The sequence below is a fragment of the Mobula hypostoma genome, chromosome 6 (assembly GCF_963921235.1).
Source record: "Mobula hypostoma chromosome 6, sMobHyp1.1, whole genome shotgun sequence".
NCBI classification, from domain to species: domain Eukaryota; kingdom Metazoa; phylum Chordata; class Chondrichthyes; order Myliobatiformes; family Myliobatidae; genus Mobula; species Mobula hypostoma.
Genome location: NC_086102.1, coordinates 51,461,624 through 51,479,963, shown reverse-complemented (window position 1 = coordinate 51,479,963; position 18,340 = coordinate 51,461,624). Strand labels below are relative to the sequence as shown.

At 39.5% G+C, this 18,340-nt stretch overlaps 1 protein-coding gene across 1 annotated transcript in view; it reads left to right on the top strand.

The window, feature by feature from the left end:
• The window catches only part of LOC134348046 (uncharacterized), a 76,745-nt gene that overhangs the window by 29,145 nt on the left and 29,260 nt on the right, over positions 1-18,340 (top strand). Inside the window, exons 4-9 of the mRNA XM_063050835.1 lie at positions 1,154-7,142; positions 10,468-10,515; positions 10,606-10,724; positions 13,057-13,210; positions 13,648-13,790; positions 16,412-16,538. Coding sequence (XP_062906905.1) covers positions 1,154-7,142; positions 10,468-10,515; positions 10,606-10,724; positions 13,057-13,210; positions 13,648-13,790; positions 16,412-16,538 — 6,580 coding nt within the window. The remainder of the gene's footprint in view (positions 1-1,153; positions 7,143-10,467; positions 10,516-10,605; positions 10,725-13,056; positions 13,211-13,647; positions 13,791-16,411; positions 16,539-18,340) is intronic.

The window sequence follows — 18,340 nt, the reverse complement described above, 5'->3', positions numbered from 1 at the left end:
ACACTTCCTCCCTTACCACCATTCAGGACCCCAAACAGTCCTTCCAGGTGAGGCATCACTTCACCTGTGAGTCGACTGGGGTGATATACTGCGTCCGGTGCTCCCGATGTGGCCTTTTATATATTGGTGAGACCCGACGCAGACTGGGAGACCGCTTTGCTGAACACCTACGCTCTGTCCGCCAGAGAAAGCAGGATCTCCCAGTGGCCACACATTTTAATTCCACATCCCATTCCCATTCTGATATGTCTATCCACGGCCTCCTCTACTGTAAAGATGAAGCCACACTCAGGTTGGAGGAACAACACCTTATATTCCGTCTGGGTAGCCTCCAACCTGATGGCATGAACATTGACTTCTCTAACTTCCGCTAGGCCCCACCTCCCCCTCGTACCCCATCTGTTACTCATTTTTATGCACACATTCTTTCTCTCACTCTCCTTTTTCTCCCTCTGTCCCTCTGAATATACCTCTTGCCCATCCTCTGGGTCACCCCCCCCCGTCTTTCTTTCCGGACCTCCTGTCCCATGATCCTCTCGTATCCCCTTTTGCCTATCACCTGTCCAGCTCTCGGCTCTATCCCTCCCCCTCCTGTCTTCTCCTATCATTTTGCATCTCCCCCTCCCCCTCCAGCTTTCAAATCCCTTACTCACTCTTCCTTCAGTTAGTCCTGATGAAGGGTCTCGGCCTGAAACGTCGACTGCTCCTCTTCCTATAGATGCTGCTTGGCCTGCTGCGTTCACCAGCAACTTTGATGTGTGTTGCTTGAATTTCCAGCATCTGCAGAATTCCTGTTGTTTGCGTTTAAATTATACACAAGTAGCTTTTTAAAAATATTTGATCTTGAAATATGGCAATCACTGCCACGATCCTCTTTTTTAGCATCAAGGATTTAATCAAATGAAGTTGAGCCAATTATATGTCCTTTGTCATTGTAAACACTCTCATACCCTGAACAAAACGTTTGCTTTTTTTTTCTCTATAACTTATAATGTTTTCTAATGGTAGCCAGGAAATTGTCATATTTAATTCATTTTCTGAATCTACCATGGGTCTGAATTCATCTCTTCCATGTGCTCTACCACTATCATAGATGACTATTTACACTGTGTGAAAATAATGATTTTGTTCATTTTTTTTTTCCAACTCCCAGAAAACTGCAGAAGTTCAATGGAAGCATGTTGGTGGAAGGAGACATAGATTCAAACAAGAAAGCTGTTGATGACAAAACCCCAAGAAAACTGCAAACTGTAGCTGGCAAATGCAAAGAAAATAATCGGCACCTTTCACAAAATGGAACCGATGAATCAACTAGTTCTGAGGATGGAAAAGATGCCTTTCTTACACCAATCGTCACTTATTCAACGTACCAAGGAGCAAGGAGAATGAGAAGAAGGAGGCCGCTGAAGAAAGTATTTAGTCCACTAACTGCCACCATCACCGAAGAAGATGAAAAGAATGCCACTTCATCAGCTAATCAACAAATTAAAAGTTCAGTGGAAGAAGAAACTAATCAAGATAGTCCAACCATGACTCAGGTCCAAAGGCCTTTAGAGGAAAAGTTACCATCTATCAATCATGACAGTGAGAAGAATGAAGACCAATACGGAATCTGCACAGAGAGATGTCCGTCAATCAAAACTGAGTTATTGACAGACTTGAAAACAGAAAGTGAAATACCTGCACAGCAATCTTCATTCATTGGCATGAGCAGTGTAGTAGAACTGAAAGACCAACAAAAAGAAGAAACAGCATCGCGAACAGACACAATGGAGAGCACCACGAAGCAAGCATTACAATTGGATACATCTCCATCAAATGGAGCTGGCAAGAGTTTCAGAACTGATTCAGGAGAACATGGCACTCACACAGGCTCTGCAACCATTGGTTCAAAGTTAAAAGATGCAATGAAGCAGACTGAAAGAACTGAATATGTGGGGGAAGATCTAGCACAGGAAATAGCAAACCAAGCCACTGCTCCAACAAAAAGTATCTCGTTAACAGAGCCAGTGGACGTGGTCCATATGAACAATGAGGTAGATATACCAAAGATTTTGCTCATTGACCGTGGTGATAAATGTGATGTGCAATTGAAAGATGCTAGTGGAACTCAGACAAATAAACGTACAATGGTGTCAGGAAAAGATAATATAACAGGAATATCTACCGGACTTTTTACATCTAACACAGAAAATACAATTGAGAAACCATCGAGGGAACACAATCAAATGGAAGGGAAAACAGAAGCTGACATTAAACATGTAAATACCGAGCAATTTTCCGACGATGTGGAAAAGCTGATGAATAAGAATTCATCCATTGCTGAATTAATGAATGAAACCAAAAGTAACAAAAATACTACTACCAATATTGATGGTGTATCAACAAAGACATTTGAGATACCAGGTGAAACTGTCTTTACGATTACTTCAGAAAAGGCTTCAAGTGTAATAATGTCACCTGGAATTAGAAGTTCTGAAGCCTTCTCAACAAATGAACCACAAAAGACTACAGATGGAAATTGTATACAGACAGAGAAATCATTCTACATTCAAAACCCTGCTCAGTTGTTTAACATTTCTTCTAAGAAAAAACACGACCTCACTTCGGAATCATTCCTCTCTGACCAGGCCCCTTTGACCGAACCCAAGGTTTCTAGAGGTGCGAAGCTTTCCTTACCTTGTGAGAGCATCTTCTACAGGTACTATCAAGAATCAGCAAATTTGTTATTAGATTCAGACAATAGACAATCACTTGCAAATACTGAGATCATTGCAAAGTCACCTTTCAAAGAAAGTAAGTTTGTTGGGGAAATGCAGAGCCAGAGAAAAGCACTTGATTCTATTAAAGCACAAAATGATAGCAATGAAAAAGCCAAGGAAACAAGTTGCACGTCCAGCCCTGCAGCAAATAATCTGTGCTACAGATATTTGCAACAAATTTCAAGCTTCTCAAACACTGGGAGAAACGTAGAGTCTGAAATAGACAGTGATACACATCTGGAAAATCCACTGGACATTGAAATTGTGCATTCAACAAAACTATTTGCTTCAGTAGCTAACTCAGCTGATAAAGTAATTCAAGACACCTCAGAGGAATATGCATTGAATGATTCCAAAGTGCCAAGTGAAGAAATGGCAAGGAGGACCAAAACCAGTGAAAGTGAGGACTCAGCTAAGCCATTTTCAGTCAAACTAGAAGGTAAAGAGTCCACATTAAAAGTCAGTGCTGAGGACAAAAAAGCCTCCATACACTCGGAAGAAGAATTAGAAAGCAATGTGTACACAGTGGCTGTATCCAGTGGTCAACCAGTAGAAACAAATAGTGGTGACACTTTAAAAGAAAGTTCTAAAGAAACTGCAGGAAAGTTGATATTTTCAGCAGAACGAGAAACCCCATGTATACAACCAATTACTACAGATAGCAAAGAGAACAGTACTACTGAGGATAGGGTGACAAATCTAATAACCTTCGTGAATGTAAAGGACACTGTTGAAGAAGTTGATTTCAAAGATAGTTTTGCAGAGGACCATCCTTTTGAAGAGATACCCAAGAAATTAGAGGAGAGAGTACAAGTTGATGGTGAGAGAAGGGTTGAATTAGTGAAGCCAGAGAGTCTAGAGAACTCTGGAAGTAACTTGACACACAGTACTGAACAAGAGGATAAAAGTGTGTCTCTGATAGCACAGGATAATGTTTTGGAGTATGTTCCATCATTCCAGAATGCTGCTAAGAAAGACAGCTCAGTGGTGTTTAAATCACAGGAGACAGGGATCAATTCATTACCCGTATTGCCTATGGGCATTGGTCTTGCACCTGGACATGCTGCTGAAAATGTAACAAATCAGGAGGCAAGTACAAGTCTTTTAAAACCTAACACAACTCCTGCATCTGTGACTACGGAGTCATTGCTTAAAGCAGATGAGGATAAAATCGATGCTGGTCAGATACAAACACTGCCACCTTTAGAAAAAACAGAACTAAGAACTGAGGAAAGCAACACTGTGGTTGGGGCAGAAGATTCCTGGCCAGAAACCACTTCTAAAATGGCCTCTCATAACACAGAATCTGAGGGTCAAGAATTAAGAGACGTATCAGAGCAATGCAGTATTATCGATCCAGCACAGAGTACAGTTACACTGAGATCTAATTCTACAAAACTACCTCAATCAAATGATGACCAGGGCAATTCTGATGCCAATTTTACAAGCAAATTCCCAAACTCTGAAGAAGAAGACAATTCCCAAATGTGTTCTGTCCAGTCAGAGATGTGGAAATCCAAACAGTCTGGTAACCAGGAAGAGTCCGTAGACCAAAACATAAAACCCAAGAAAGAAATAAAGACAGTTTCTGAAGTAAAGAGCAGGTCCAAATATCCGTTACTAAATTTAATCAAACCAATGAGTGAAATGAGAAAACCAAGGTTTCCAAAAGTGGCACTGACCAACAAGGAGACAAAAGCAAACTCCTACATACTCGGTGCAGCCCAGCTGAGTTCGTCGAACTCTGGAGCAACTTTAAGTAGTGACTCAACCATGCCATCGGAAGCAAACTCAGCTGTGGATTGGGAGTCCTCCCCTAATGGAGCAACACCACATACCAAGCACAGTAACAGTGAAGAGTGTTCCACAATAGAAACAAGCTCAAGCTCACATTTAGTACAAATTGCTAGCTTAAAGGATTCTAAAGATGTTGATTTAAAAGAAAACACAGAGGATTTAATTGCAAATAATATGGGCAAAGAAATACCCGCAGAATTTGTGAAATCAGTGCAAGTTGAAGTGCAGGAGAGAGAGGTGATGCAGTCCGAGATTCAAGAGCAGTCTGATAATAACACAATGCTCATTGCTGAAGGAGAGGATAACGTGAAGTATGATCAGATAAAAACACAGCATCAGATACAAGGAACAGAACCTGGAACTGATCTGAGAAACATTGTGGTTGGCGCCAAAGATTCCTGGCCAGAAACATCTTTAAAAACAACACAATCAGACAATGCAGACATTGATACTGTGTGTCAGGAATTGATAGGCATTGTCTCAGAGCAATGCAATATTATTGATCCAGCACTGAGTACTGCCATATTAAAAACTAATTCTGCAATATCACTCTGTCTAAATGAGTCTCAAGAAAATCCAATTGTTGGTGTTGAGACGAGTGAAAAACATGCCAAAAATGAAAATGTTCCTGTCCAGTTAAGTTTAACGAATCAGAGTCCGCTAATTGACCAGGAAGTGTCCACAAACTTAAACACAAAGTCAGAAGGTGAAACAGTTTCCAGAATAAAGACTATCTCCAACTATATAGTACCAGAATTGACCAAGCCAGTGACTGAAAAGGGAAACAGAACGGTACAGAAAATGGCACTGATCAGCAAAGAGATAAAAGCAAGCAGTCAGATACCGGATGAAACCCAACTGCCTTCGCCAGATTCTGGAGCAGTTTTGGAGACTGACTCAGCCATTCCACCTGATGCAGACTCAGCCGTGGATCATGTGCCTTTCCATAAAGTGGTAACTCCACATACCCAGCACAGTAATACTGCTGCCAGTGAAGGAGATACCACTGTTGAAACCAGTTCAGATCTAATAACAATTACCAGATTAAATGATGCTGCTGAAGATGTTGAGTTACAAATAGACACAACTAATGTAAATGTACATAACAATGCTAAAGGAATACCTAAGGAATTAGTGAGAACAATGCAAGTTAGTGGTACACAAGAGAAAGAGGCAATACAGTTAGAGATACAACAGCAGTCGGAAAATAGCATAATTTTCATTGCTGAAGGAGAGGGTGAGGCCTCATCGGTGATAACACAGGGAAATATTTCTGAATACATTCCTGCAGTCCATAGTGTTGATGAGAAAGATACCTCAACACCATTGGAATCACGTGAGATAAGTTTCATATCCACGCCTGCGTTGCCTGTGGACAATGTACATGCAGCTATGGAGCCTGATCCAGACTTAATAAATCATGATCCAAATGCTAGTCTCTTAGATCCTACTACTTCAGCGAATCTATCTGATGTCACAGTGTTGTTACTTAAAGCAGCTGAAGACAAAGTGAATGATGGTCAGGTACAAATACAACAGTCTATTGAAGGAGTTGACCTGAGAAATGAGCTGAGAACCACTGAGGTTGGTGTAGAAGATTCCCGGACAGAAATATCTTCAAATATAACAAAGATGGCCAATCATTGCACAGATTCTGTGGGCCAGGAACTGACAGGCAACATTTCAGAACAATGTGACATCATTGATCCAGAACAAAGTAGTGCCAGATCAAGAACTGATTCAAATTATTCTCAAGAAAGTACATTTGCTGATTTTGAGGAAAATAAGTCCAGACAGTTTGCTGAACATTTTGATTTCACAAACTTAGAAGAGGAAGAAGCAGAGATAACTCCTGAAGTACAAGCAGACTTTGACCTTGAGGATATACATTTAACCAATATATATGATGGTGATGTCGGGGAATATATTGGAGAATATTCTGATGATGAGGATGAAATGGAACCTCATGATTCAGAACAGGAAGCATTAATTCTAGATTCATCATTAAGCCGTAGCTTCAAAAGGAGGACATTTTATCCATTTGCTTTACCACCAATATATGAAGAACAGGATTTGGAAAGTGACAGTGAGACATCAACGACAACTTCAAATATTATCCACTCTCCAACTTCAGAAGAACAGGATAATGGTTCTGAATCTGTTGCAACAGTACTTGAATCTGCAGCAACATCAGTAAATACAACGCAGAGAGAAAATAAACTTCCAGAAGTTCAGGAAGATCAAGAAAATTCGACCAAGTCTCATTCGATTGGAGAAGTGAGCACAACAGTCTCCACTGATCATCTGGAAAAGGAAACAAAAATTTCTCAAGACAGAAGCGAGGAACAAAATTTGCCTGTACAAATGCAGGCAGAAATTTGTGTAGTTGATTCCAATACCTCCCCAAAACCAATGCCATCATCAGAAGTAGGTAGTATACTCTATAATTATTTCCAGTTGACTAAAGATACCTTAGAAAAGGTTACACCAGCATCATCAGAAATGGCTGCTGAAGTACCCACTCATTTGCAGCAGAAGCCTTTTGAAGATGTACATGCATTGAAATATCCATCAGATTCAAAGGTAGGACTCTTTAAATTCAGCACAGGTCACATCCCTGGAAGTATTTTTCTCCTTCTCCGTTTGGGCCTTCCTGAATTGTGTACAATCTACAACAAAAAAATATCCTAAGTTCTTCCCTACCTTTTGTTCTGAAAAAACCATAAGCCCTTAAGACCCAAATTACTCCTCAATTTGGTTCGAAATGGATGTCCTTCTATTCTGACGCTGTCCCCTCTGCTCCTGGACTCTCCCACTATAGGAAACATCTTTTCCACATTCACTCTATCTAGGCCTTCCAATATTTGATTGGCTTCAATAAAATACCCCCTCCTTCTTCTAAATTCCAGTATGTACAAACATTCCTCATATATTAACCCTTTTATTCCTAGGATCATTCTCATTAACCTCCTCTGGACCCTCTCCAATGCCAGCACATTCTTTCTTAGATAAGGGGACCAAAGTAGTTCACCATACTCCCAATGCTGCCTGAGCAATGCTTTATAAAGCATTAGCATTACATTAAGATTACTGCAAAAAGTCTTTGCAGAGGCAGCTGAAGAAGACAATCTAGAAGTTTCCTTATTTGATTGCAATTTGATGTTTTTTTTGCATGGTTGTGTAGTGTTGAGGAGTTATGGATATGAAGCTGTCCACCACTAAGGCACTACACTTTTTCCCCAGTACTTTTAAGTACATGGCAATTTGGTTGAGATATTTTACTCTGATCATTCTGCCAATTTGACTGTTTGCGCAAAATACTACAAATGAAATATGATACTTAGTAACTTTTGAGCCTTTCTATGGTCCCTCTTCCCTTTGGATATTTTCTCCTGGGCAGTGCACTATTTTTGGTGAGCTTCCCGAGAAATAGCATTCTTTAAAATGTTTTATAGTTACCAATAGCAACTTCGCAAATGACATTAGGGATGCTACGTCATAGATTTTCCTTTATTTGTTCTAAAGTATTGCTTCCATGTGTCTTTGTTATTTGGGCATTATTTTTGCGTAACTTGGAATCCTGAGAGTTAACTGTATTTAGAATATTAAATACTGAATATTGATAGTTTATTAACTGAAGTCAATTAGGTTATCTTTACCCAATATTCTGCATTTTGTCTACAGTGGCCATAGGTTATGCTTGTTTTAGTTGTATTTTATTGCCTTCATCTAATGAGGTCTTTAGGTGGAATAATAAGATTTAACACCATTGCTAAAATCAACATCGGACTGTCAAATATGTTGTTCTGGGCTAGTTGATATAAATTACAGTAATAGGTGGTAACAGTTAAATAAAATTATTAATTTTTTAAATCAATCCCTGCCTTGAATATATTCAGTAAACTGTCTCCACAGTTCTCTAGATTAGAGTATTCCAAAGGTTCACAATTTTCTGAGAGACAAAAAAAATCCCTCCTCATCTCCACTAGAAATGGGTAAGCAATGACACCTGGATCCAGATACCCCCATTAGGGAAAACATCCTACTATAATCCTCCTTCCCCTTCAAAATCTAATGTTTGACAAAGGTTTCCATTCATTTTTCTGTGTTTCATTATGGATAGGCACCTCTTCTTCAAACTCTCTTTGTACACTTCGAATATTGTATTTTGACAGGGAGAGGTAGGTTCATTGAATGTGCTGCCAAAGGTGATAGGAGTGGCAGATACATTGGGACACAAGAGATTCTGCAGATGTTGGGCATCCAGAGCAACACACATAAAATGTTGGAGAAACTCAGCAGGTCAGGCAGCATCTATGGAGGGGAATAAACAGTCAATATTTTGGGCCGAGACTTCCTGATGAAGGGTACTGGCTTGAAACATCAACTGTTTATTCCTCTCTATAGATGCTGCCTGATGTGCTGAGTCCCTCCAGCATTTTGTGTGTGTTGCTCCAGAAACATTAGGAACATTTAAGAGATTCTTTGATAGGCACAAGGATGAAGGAAAAATGGAGGGCTATGTAAGAAGGAAGTGTTAGATTGCTCTTGAAATAGGTTCAAAGGTCAACACATCATGGGCTGAAGGGTCTGTTCTGTTCTTTAGCTTCTCATTCCAAAAATCAATTTCTTAAACCCCCTCTGCATAAGTGGACTCCCCTTGTTAAAACAGAGACCAAAACAGTACACGGTACTCCAAGTGTGACCTCAACAGTGTTGTACCAAGTTGCAATAATATTTCCCTATTTTTACATTCTATACATCATGCACTGAAACAGCGATTAAATAGCTTCATAATTCTTTACTAAAAATGCTTTTGAATGACCGAAAGCTAACCTTTTATGTTTAATGTACAAGCAGTCTTTATAGTCTTGCTCAATTTAAATAATATTTTGCCTTTTTATTTTTCTTTCTGAAGTGGATAACCTCACATTTGCCATTTTACTCCATCTGTTAACTTCTTACCCAATCACTCATATACAAATATTTCTAGGCTAGATTTGTTTTGCTTGCAAGCACATAGGTAGTTGTTTTAGTAAAATGGGTTACAAAGCACTCAATTCCTTCGCCAAATCATCAATATAGATTGTGTATTAGCTAACACTCCCCCAGTTATTAATCCAAGTATGACCTGTATATCCTGACTGCATGGTCTTTGGTTAGTTAGCCGTTCCCTCTCCATGCCAACATATTACCCTAACCTCATGTACATTAACTTGTAAAATAACCTTTTTTGTTTCACCCTATCAAAAGACTTCTGGAAATCTAAATACTCTATATCTACTGGTTCCACCTCATCCCCTTTTTTGTTACATCCTCAAAGAACTCTTGCATGTTTGATAAAAGCAATTTCCCTGTCAGTATTCTATTCTGACTTTGCTTGATTATTTCACGATTTTCTAAATGTCATGCTTTTTTCTTCTTAATAATAAATTGATCTTCTTTTGCTCATTCTGCTTCTAGGAAGCAAAGCCTGTGTCAAAGAAGGGCTCCTTTGAATCCTCCCAGATCACTGGGTCAAGGCTGGCAAGCTGAATGTGCTTTTCAATGCACTTTGGAGTGGAATTTGGAATGACTGGTCTTTCAAATGTTTTTCTTTTCCAAATTCACTTTATTTTAACTTAGGCAGTGAATTTTTGTTTGTGTGTGACTTGATCAATGCAGATCATTTGTCTCTATGTCAGCATAGTTTCAAAAACTTGGCATTTATGTCAGTTGTATTACATCATCATTACCAATTTTTGTCAGACCATTTAATTTCCACTGTGCAACACGTGAGACTTCATTGCAAGCAGTTAACTGAAGTGCTTCCATTACATAAATATTTGATATGTAACTGTACCAGATAAATACCTGAAGTGCTCAGCTGGTTAAATTCATCAGTATCATTTACTGCTTATTGTTGTAGTGTCCTGTTGAGAACAAAACCCTGAAAATCAACCAAAGGCCAGGGAAGGTAAGTCTTTTCTTTAAAAATATTACAGAAAAATAGATATTACAAATGTTTTACTTACTAACTAAAAACCCTTTTCCTCTGGTGATTTAGATGGTTATTTATGATCAATTAAACTTTCATGGAAACAAGCGTGAGATCTTCACAGATCAATCTGATACAACAAGCTGGATTTTTTCCGAAGGACTCTCTTTAAATGTTATCAGAGGATGGTAAGAAAATTATAATTTTGCCGAGAAACCAGGACACCATTTAGTTGGCTAAGATGCATTTATCTAATTTGGTCACAAATTCCACTTTCCATTTCCTTGCCACATTTTGCCCATCCATGATGCTCAGAATATTTCTTTCAGAATATCTTTCTATTCCAAAACTTAATTAAAAGGGTTCTGTGTGCACAATTCACTTTATGTCCTTTCATGCTAATATATTGACCCTAAGATTATGGCCTTTCCATTTTTGTCTTTTTTCCTTTGAATCAAATATAATTATCATTCAACCATATATGAACTACCATGAATAAAGCCAAATGAAACAGCCTTACTCTGGGGCCAAGATACAAAGAACAGTACGAACAGTCATTCACAGTACAAAGCGCATAGAGCACAGATAAGATAGAAGTCAACACACAGTCTCACAAAAAATATATACTATATTTAGCCCAAGTCCCTGAGTGGTATGTCCTGTAAATTGATCGTGCAGGGGTGTTATCAGCGAGAACAAGCAGTTCTCAGCAGTCCACAGGTGAATTATGTATGCACACATGCAATTCATTGATCAAACACTGGAGGTAGCACTAATGGGAGGGGCCAGCTACTAACCCAGCATCATGCTACGCTACACCGCCTCTGACATCTCCTCCCCTGGACTGCTGCAACAGATAAACCCACGGCTTGAGGCCTAGTCTTTGCTACAACAGAGGCCATGCAGCGCCCCTGCCACGTGTCTCACCATCAAACAGGGGAAGCAGACTTACAGCATTTTACATTATCAATTTTCAACAGGGTCTTGCTATCGCAAGAGAAACATCCAAGATAATTACTTGCAGTAATACTACACACCGTCTTCAGGTACTGACTCCAATGCCTTCGTGAAGCAGGCAACAACACAGTCTGCATCAAGTCCAGCTTCTCCAGCTCCTCTGCCAATGGGCAGTTAGCTGATGGGGTAACCTACAGTACCTGAAGTTCTTAACGTCCAGCATTTTTTGTCCTGCAATCAGAAAAAGGGCATTTTTAAAAAAAGACAAAAACACCTTTGGCTAGCCCCAGAAAGGGCATTGTTTTGAACACGCCACCTTCTTACCAGAAGACATGTACACTTGAATCTTGTACATTTAAACTATTGAGCCAACTGCAACCAAGATTGATCCATTAGGATGAGATTTGAATCTAGTACAATATTGTGCACTTATTATTGTCCACTGTTTAGCTAAATGAGTTTGCAAATGAGTAGTTAATATAAAATTCGAAGTACACTTATTATCAAAGTATACAACCTTGATATTCATCTCTTTACAGGCAGCCACAAAACAAAGGAACTCAAAAAACATCCAAAAAAAAGATTTCTGACAAATACCCAATGTGCAGAGAGAGATTAAAATACAAATCATGCAAGCAATAAAAGTAAACAAGTAGCATTTAGAAGGAAAGTGAGTCCTCAGACATGAAGCGTGGAGCAGCCGGAACAGGATGTAGCCTCAGCCTCAGCCTCAGAGCAGAGTAAAGTTCACGGAGCAGTGAGTCAGAACCAGCCCAACCCTTGCCTCTGGTCCTGATACACTGCCTTTCAATCCATTTGGCCTGGCGTTTAAATTGTTCAAACATTGGGTCATTCCTCAGTCTAGGACCCGGGCAATCACGTCGATATGCTCAGGGCTTGGACCCCATCACCATGTTTCAGTCTGTACCCGACTTTTCCAAATCAGCCCAGTGCTTAGATCGATCACACCTCGCTCTTGGTTTAGGTGGACAGATCTCAAATTTGCCTCTCCTCCACTAAACTTGCCCTGACTTTGCCTTGAATATGCCTCAACCTCGCCTCGCACCCGTATGCTTCGACTCTCGGCTTAGCCTCGCCTTCGCTCGCCACTTCGTTGTTTGTAGTGATTGTTTACCATAGCTTTTTACAGAAAAAGTATCAATAATAAAGTGTTTAGTTGTATTCCTCGTTTTTGGTAATCGCTAGTTAAGTAGTCACATGCCTTCAGCAGTCCTATCTTAAACCAGAGGTTTTATATTTTGGAGTAATTCTCAACAAAGTTATTTGGTTTCTTAATTTCATGCTGAAGATCTAAGTTCAAATTGTCATTACGCTGGTTCAGATAGAGAGTAAACTGAAATAAGTTCCTTATACGCAGTTCAGCAACATTTGTCTTCGTTACATCAACCTTAGTGGAAAGTGGTGCATACAGGACAATCAAACAACTGAAAATGGAAACTGAACTGACTGGCCCTCACCTGAATAGATCAACAGAGGGAAATATTTTTCTTAACTTGTTTTGCCTGCAGTATATTTAATTTTGTTTATCTATCCTCATTCCAGTTGGATAATATATGAGAAGCCTGAATTTCAAGGTCAATTGCTTGTTTTAGAAGAGGGACCAAAGGAACTTAGTAAACTCTGGGATAATAATTACATTCACTTGGATTCAACATCATCAAAAATTATGATTGGTTCCATTAAAAGGATTATGAAGGTAAGTCTCCCTCCCAATGAGAAGAAACAAATTACTGGGTAAGATGTCTCTAACTTGATAGATAAAGTGATAATTTTTCCAGTCTGTTTCAAAGAATCATTCTGAAGAAATAAAGATTATAATGAAAAATAAGAAGTTATTCATCAGGTTGGACCTTAAAAAACATACAATGTAGATTGTAATGTAACACAATGTAGTTAAATTCTCTAAATTGATCCTCTTAAAATTACAATCCAAAATGACAATAATTCAGTTTACCAGTTTTAAAATATCATTTAATCTATAAGCAGTAATCCAAAGAAGTTGGTTATTGAAATAAAATAGTATTTTCAAGATAAATGTTTCATGTTTGGAGTAAAAAATTAAAAGTTCCTGCAAATAAAACCTTACTAACGGTCTTCTTAAAGATTATAGATGTTGAATATTTCTCATTCCAGAATCACTGTATTCCAGAGATTGAAATCATCCAAGAACCTCAGCAACAGAATGTCAATAACACTTATCTTTACAGTGAGGTAGCCTGCATAAGGGAATGTGGAATTATACCTACAATGTCTTCTCTGATTGTCAATTCAGGAATGTAAGTGAAAGTAACAGATTTGTTTTTTTATATACAAAATATTTTTCATTTCACACAATTTTTATGCAGTTTATTTCTGTTCATACTAAACCTCCCTTCTCTGCAAATGGCTATAAGCATCAAGAGTCCAGAGTTCCTGTTCTCCTTTATCATTTAACTTTAGTTTGAAATTTTCTTCAGAAGCATAACTAACATTTAAAACCAAAACTTACAAAGATCACTGCACTAATCTTGCTGATCAGCAATCCGATTAACCAAAGCTGAAATATAAAACATAAACAAGCATTTTACATGATACTGGATACTTAGCTGTTAAAGATGGAATATCTAATTGGCATATCTACATATTGCCTCAGGAAACCTTCCTGAACACACCTAACAAACTCCACCCCATCCAAACCCCTTGCCAGTCAATCTTAGGAAAGTTAAAATCACCCACCACAGCAACGCTATTATTATTGCACCATTCCAGAATCTGCCTCCTTATCTGCTCCTCGGTCTCTGTTACTGTTGGGGGGTCTATAAAAAACACCCAGTAGAGTTATTGCCCCTTCCTGTTTCTGACTTCCACCCACAATGACTCAGTAGACAAGCCCTCCATGACTTCCTCCTTTTATGGAGCTGTGATAGTATCCCTGATTAGCAATGCCACATTTTTTGCCTCCCTCCCTTGAGCCATTCCTGCCCCTGAGACATCCCAGTCTCTGTAATGGCTACATTGTCATAGTTCTACATACTGATCCACAGCCTAATTTCATCCACCTTGTTAATGATACTTCTTGCATTAAAATAGACACATCTCAAACCATCTGACTGAGTGCATCTTTTCTCTATCATCTGTCTATCCTTCCTCACAAACTCCCTACAAGTTGTCTCTACTTGTGTGCCAACTGCCCCATCCTCTGCCTCTTCACTTCGGTTCCCACTCCCCTGCAAATCTGGTTTAAACCCTCCCCAACAGCATTAGCAAACCTCCTCCTAGAATATTGGTTCCCCTCCAATTCAGGTGCAACCTGTCCCACTTGCACAGGCCACCCCTTCCCCAGAAAAGGTTCCAATAATCCAAGAACTTGAAACCCTTGCCCCACATCATCTCCTCAGCCACTCATTCATCTGCACTATCTTCCTGTTCTGACCTTCACTAGCTCATTGCACTGAGAGTAATCTGGAGATTACCATCTTGGAGGTCCTGCTCTTCAACTCCCTAAGTTTACTGCGCAGGACCTCTACCCCTCTCCTGCCTATGTCATTGATACCACGACCTCTGGCTGCTCACCCTCCTCTTCAAGGATATTCTGCAACCACTCAGAGACATCCTGGACCCTAGCACCCAGGAGGCAGCCCATTGTCCTGGCATCTCTTTTGCTGCTGCAGAATCTCCGATCTGCTCCCCTAGCTATCGAGTCCCCAATGACTATTGCTCCCCCTGACTTCACCCTACCGTTTGGACACTCAGAGCCGACCACGGTGCTTTTGGTCTGGCTGCTGCTGCCTTGCCCAGACAGGTCATCCCCCTCAGCAGTATCCAAAGGGGGATACTTGTTGCTGAGGGGAAAGGCCACAGGGGGGACCCTGCACTGACTTATTTATCCTTTTACCTTTCACAGTGTATACTTCCTGAATTCTGCACTCTGGGTGTAACCATCTGCTCTAAAGTCTTATCTATCAATTACTCTGCTTCCTGGATGATTGTTAGTTCATCCAGCTCCAGCTCCAGCTCCAGCTCCTTACTGCACTCTTTTAGGAGCTGGGGTTGGCTACACTTACCACAGGTGTAGTCATCAGGGAGACCATCAGGTTCCATGAACTTGCACATCCTACAGGAGGAGCATTCCACTACCATATCTGCCATCCTGCCTGCACTGTACTATGGGCAACCAAGACCAAATCAGCAATAACAAAAGGCAAAACCTACCCTTCCTATCTGTTTCTTTGGCCTCAACCTCTTCTCGTCAAAGCGTCTAAGTTCCCACTCTGACTGTAGACGCCACTCTGATGATAGCCGCTCCAACAATGGCCGCTCTGCTAGACCCTACTTCTCTTTTATGGTTTACAAAATTATAAAAACCCCCATGCAAGGAGAAAGAACTCACCGCATTTGGTGCTGCTCAGCCTGCCTTCCGCTGCCGCCAATGCCTCTGAAGCTTCCCACGCCTGCACACTGGCTACTGTTTTTAAGAAAAACTCCTGAGCAAGGGAAAAGAACTCATCACGTTTGGTGGTGCTGTGCCTGCCTTCCGCTGCTGCTGATGCCTCTGACGCTTCCCGTACCTGCGCACTGGCTACTGTTCAAAGAAAACAATGAGAGATAATCCACAGTATTTCTCAGGCAAAGGGGAGCACTGAAAGAGGAAGTATACATGTTTAAAAGATCTACAATGTCTAATATTTGGACTAGGATTTAGTATGCTAAGATTTGGAGCTTTAATACAAACTTCTTGTGGGACATAGCAAACACATTTACAAATGCATGAGCTGTAAGATCACAACTTCTGATAGTTGTGTTTGTTTTTCGAATCTAAGATAGGCAACTATTATAAAGTAGTGTTTTATATAATTTCTGAAGACTTTTTCACCCAGTTTTCCATTAACTTATATTTTCAAAACGTTTCTTTTATTAGTTGGCTTGCCTATAATAAGACAAATTTCTGTGGCCCTTACACCCTGCTAGAAGCTGGTAGCAAGCCAATTCCAATATCAACTGAAGAAAAATCCAATGATATTAAGTCACTCCGGCCTCTGAAAATGGTGAGGAAATATTTTATTAAGATACGTTCTTTGAGTTTTATAAAATGGGTATTTAATCTGTTTTAGCTCATTTTGCTTGATAGCATTTTCACCTTTGTGTTTAAAGATGTTGGCCCAAGTCCAGTATTTAGTACTTCATTTCATTATCTATATCAGCAATCAGTGACATAGTGGGTTGAATTAGAAATTAAATTCAGACGTGAGCCTGTCTGTGAAGGCACAGATGTTACTAAAGAACCTAAAGGGAACACTTCAGATTCCAGTTTAGACTGTAGATTTCTACCTTTGATAACGTCCCAGATGGCAGGCTAGTCTGGAAGGTTAGATTGCACGGGATCCAGAGAGAGCAAGTTAATTGGATACATAATTGACCTGATGGCAAGTAGCTAAGAGTAAGTGTCAAAGGTTGTTTTTCGGACTGGAGCCTGTGATTCTCGGTGTGCTACAGGGATCAGTGTTGGGATCTTTATTGTTCATTATTTATATAAATCATTTTGATATGAATATACAAGGTATGGTTAGTAAGTTTGCAGATGATACTAAAATAGGTGGTGAAGAAGGTTATCAAAAATTACAAGGGAATCTTGATCGCAAGGTAAGTAGAACCAGTATTGGCAAATGGCTTTCAATTTAGGTAAGTGCTGAGCGTTGCATTTTTGAAGTCAAACAAGGGTAATGAATTGTCACACCCTGGAGATTTGGAGAGTGTTGTGGAATGGAAGGATCTAAGAGGATAAGTACATACAGTAGTTTGCTGAAAGCGGCATCACAAATAAACATTGGTGAAGAAGTCAGTTATATAAGTCACTGCTGAGGCTGCACTTGGAGTGTTATGTACACTGTTTGTCACCCTGTTATAGAAAGGCATCATGAAATTGGAAAGTGTACTGAGAAGTATTACGAGAATGTTGCCAGGAGTTAAAGTATTAGCATATTGGGAAAAGTTAGACAAGGTAAGATTTTATTCCTTGGAACATAGGAGATTGAGGGGTGGCCTTACAGAAGTGTAAAAAATTATGAAGGATATAGACAGGACGAACAAACATAGTCTACTTTCCAAGGAAGAGGAACTAAAAACTAGAGGGCATAGGTTTAAACTGAGAGGTAAAAGATTTAAAAGGGATTTGAGGGGAAAATTCTTTATGCAGCGGACTGTATGTATGTGGAATGAGCTGCCAGAGAAAGTGGTTCAGGCAGTTACAATAACAACCTTAAAAAGACATTTGATTAAGTGAATGGATTGGAGGGGTCTAGAGGGATATCACAAGCAACTACTAGGACTAAGTTGGTAGACAACATGGTCGGCATGGATGAGTTAGACCTGTTTCCACTTGTGTTTCTCTTTTACTCTAAATTAAATCAATCATTCCCCCTTCTAAGTTATATCAACAAAAATAAGTTCACTTACCATTTATTTTACTCTTGCTTCTAAGTTTATTGATTCGAGAAAGGCAGAACGTCTAACAAATTAGCTCAGTTCATGTTGGCCATTCTTCTTTACAGTTGCAAAGGTAAATTGTATTTTTAAAATAGAAAATATAAGGAGTGTGTCAGTTCATATTCATGCTATTTTGGTATGTTTAATCGGAAAGGGAATTATGTATGATATATCCTTAACAAATATTATACAGAATTTATTACCTTTAATAAATACATCACAGAAAACAATTCCAATCTAAAAAAATGCTGTCCTAGTTGAATATAACTGGAGAAGGATGTTAAAAAAGCAATTTGGTTTTTTTCTAAAGAAGCGGTAAAATAAACACATATGATTGCTCCAGATGACTTTTATTTTAAAAGTC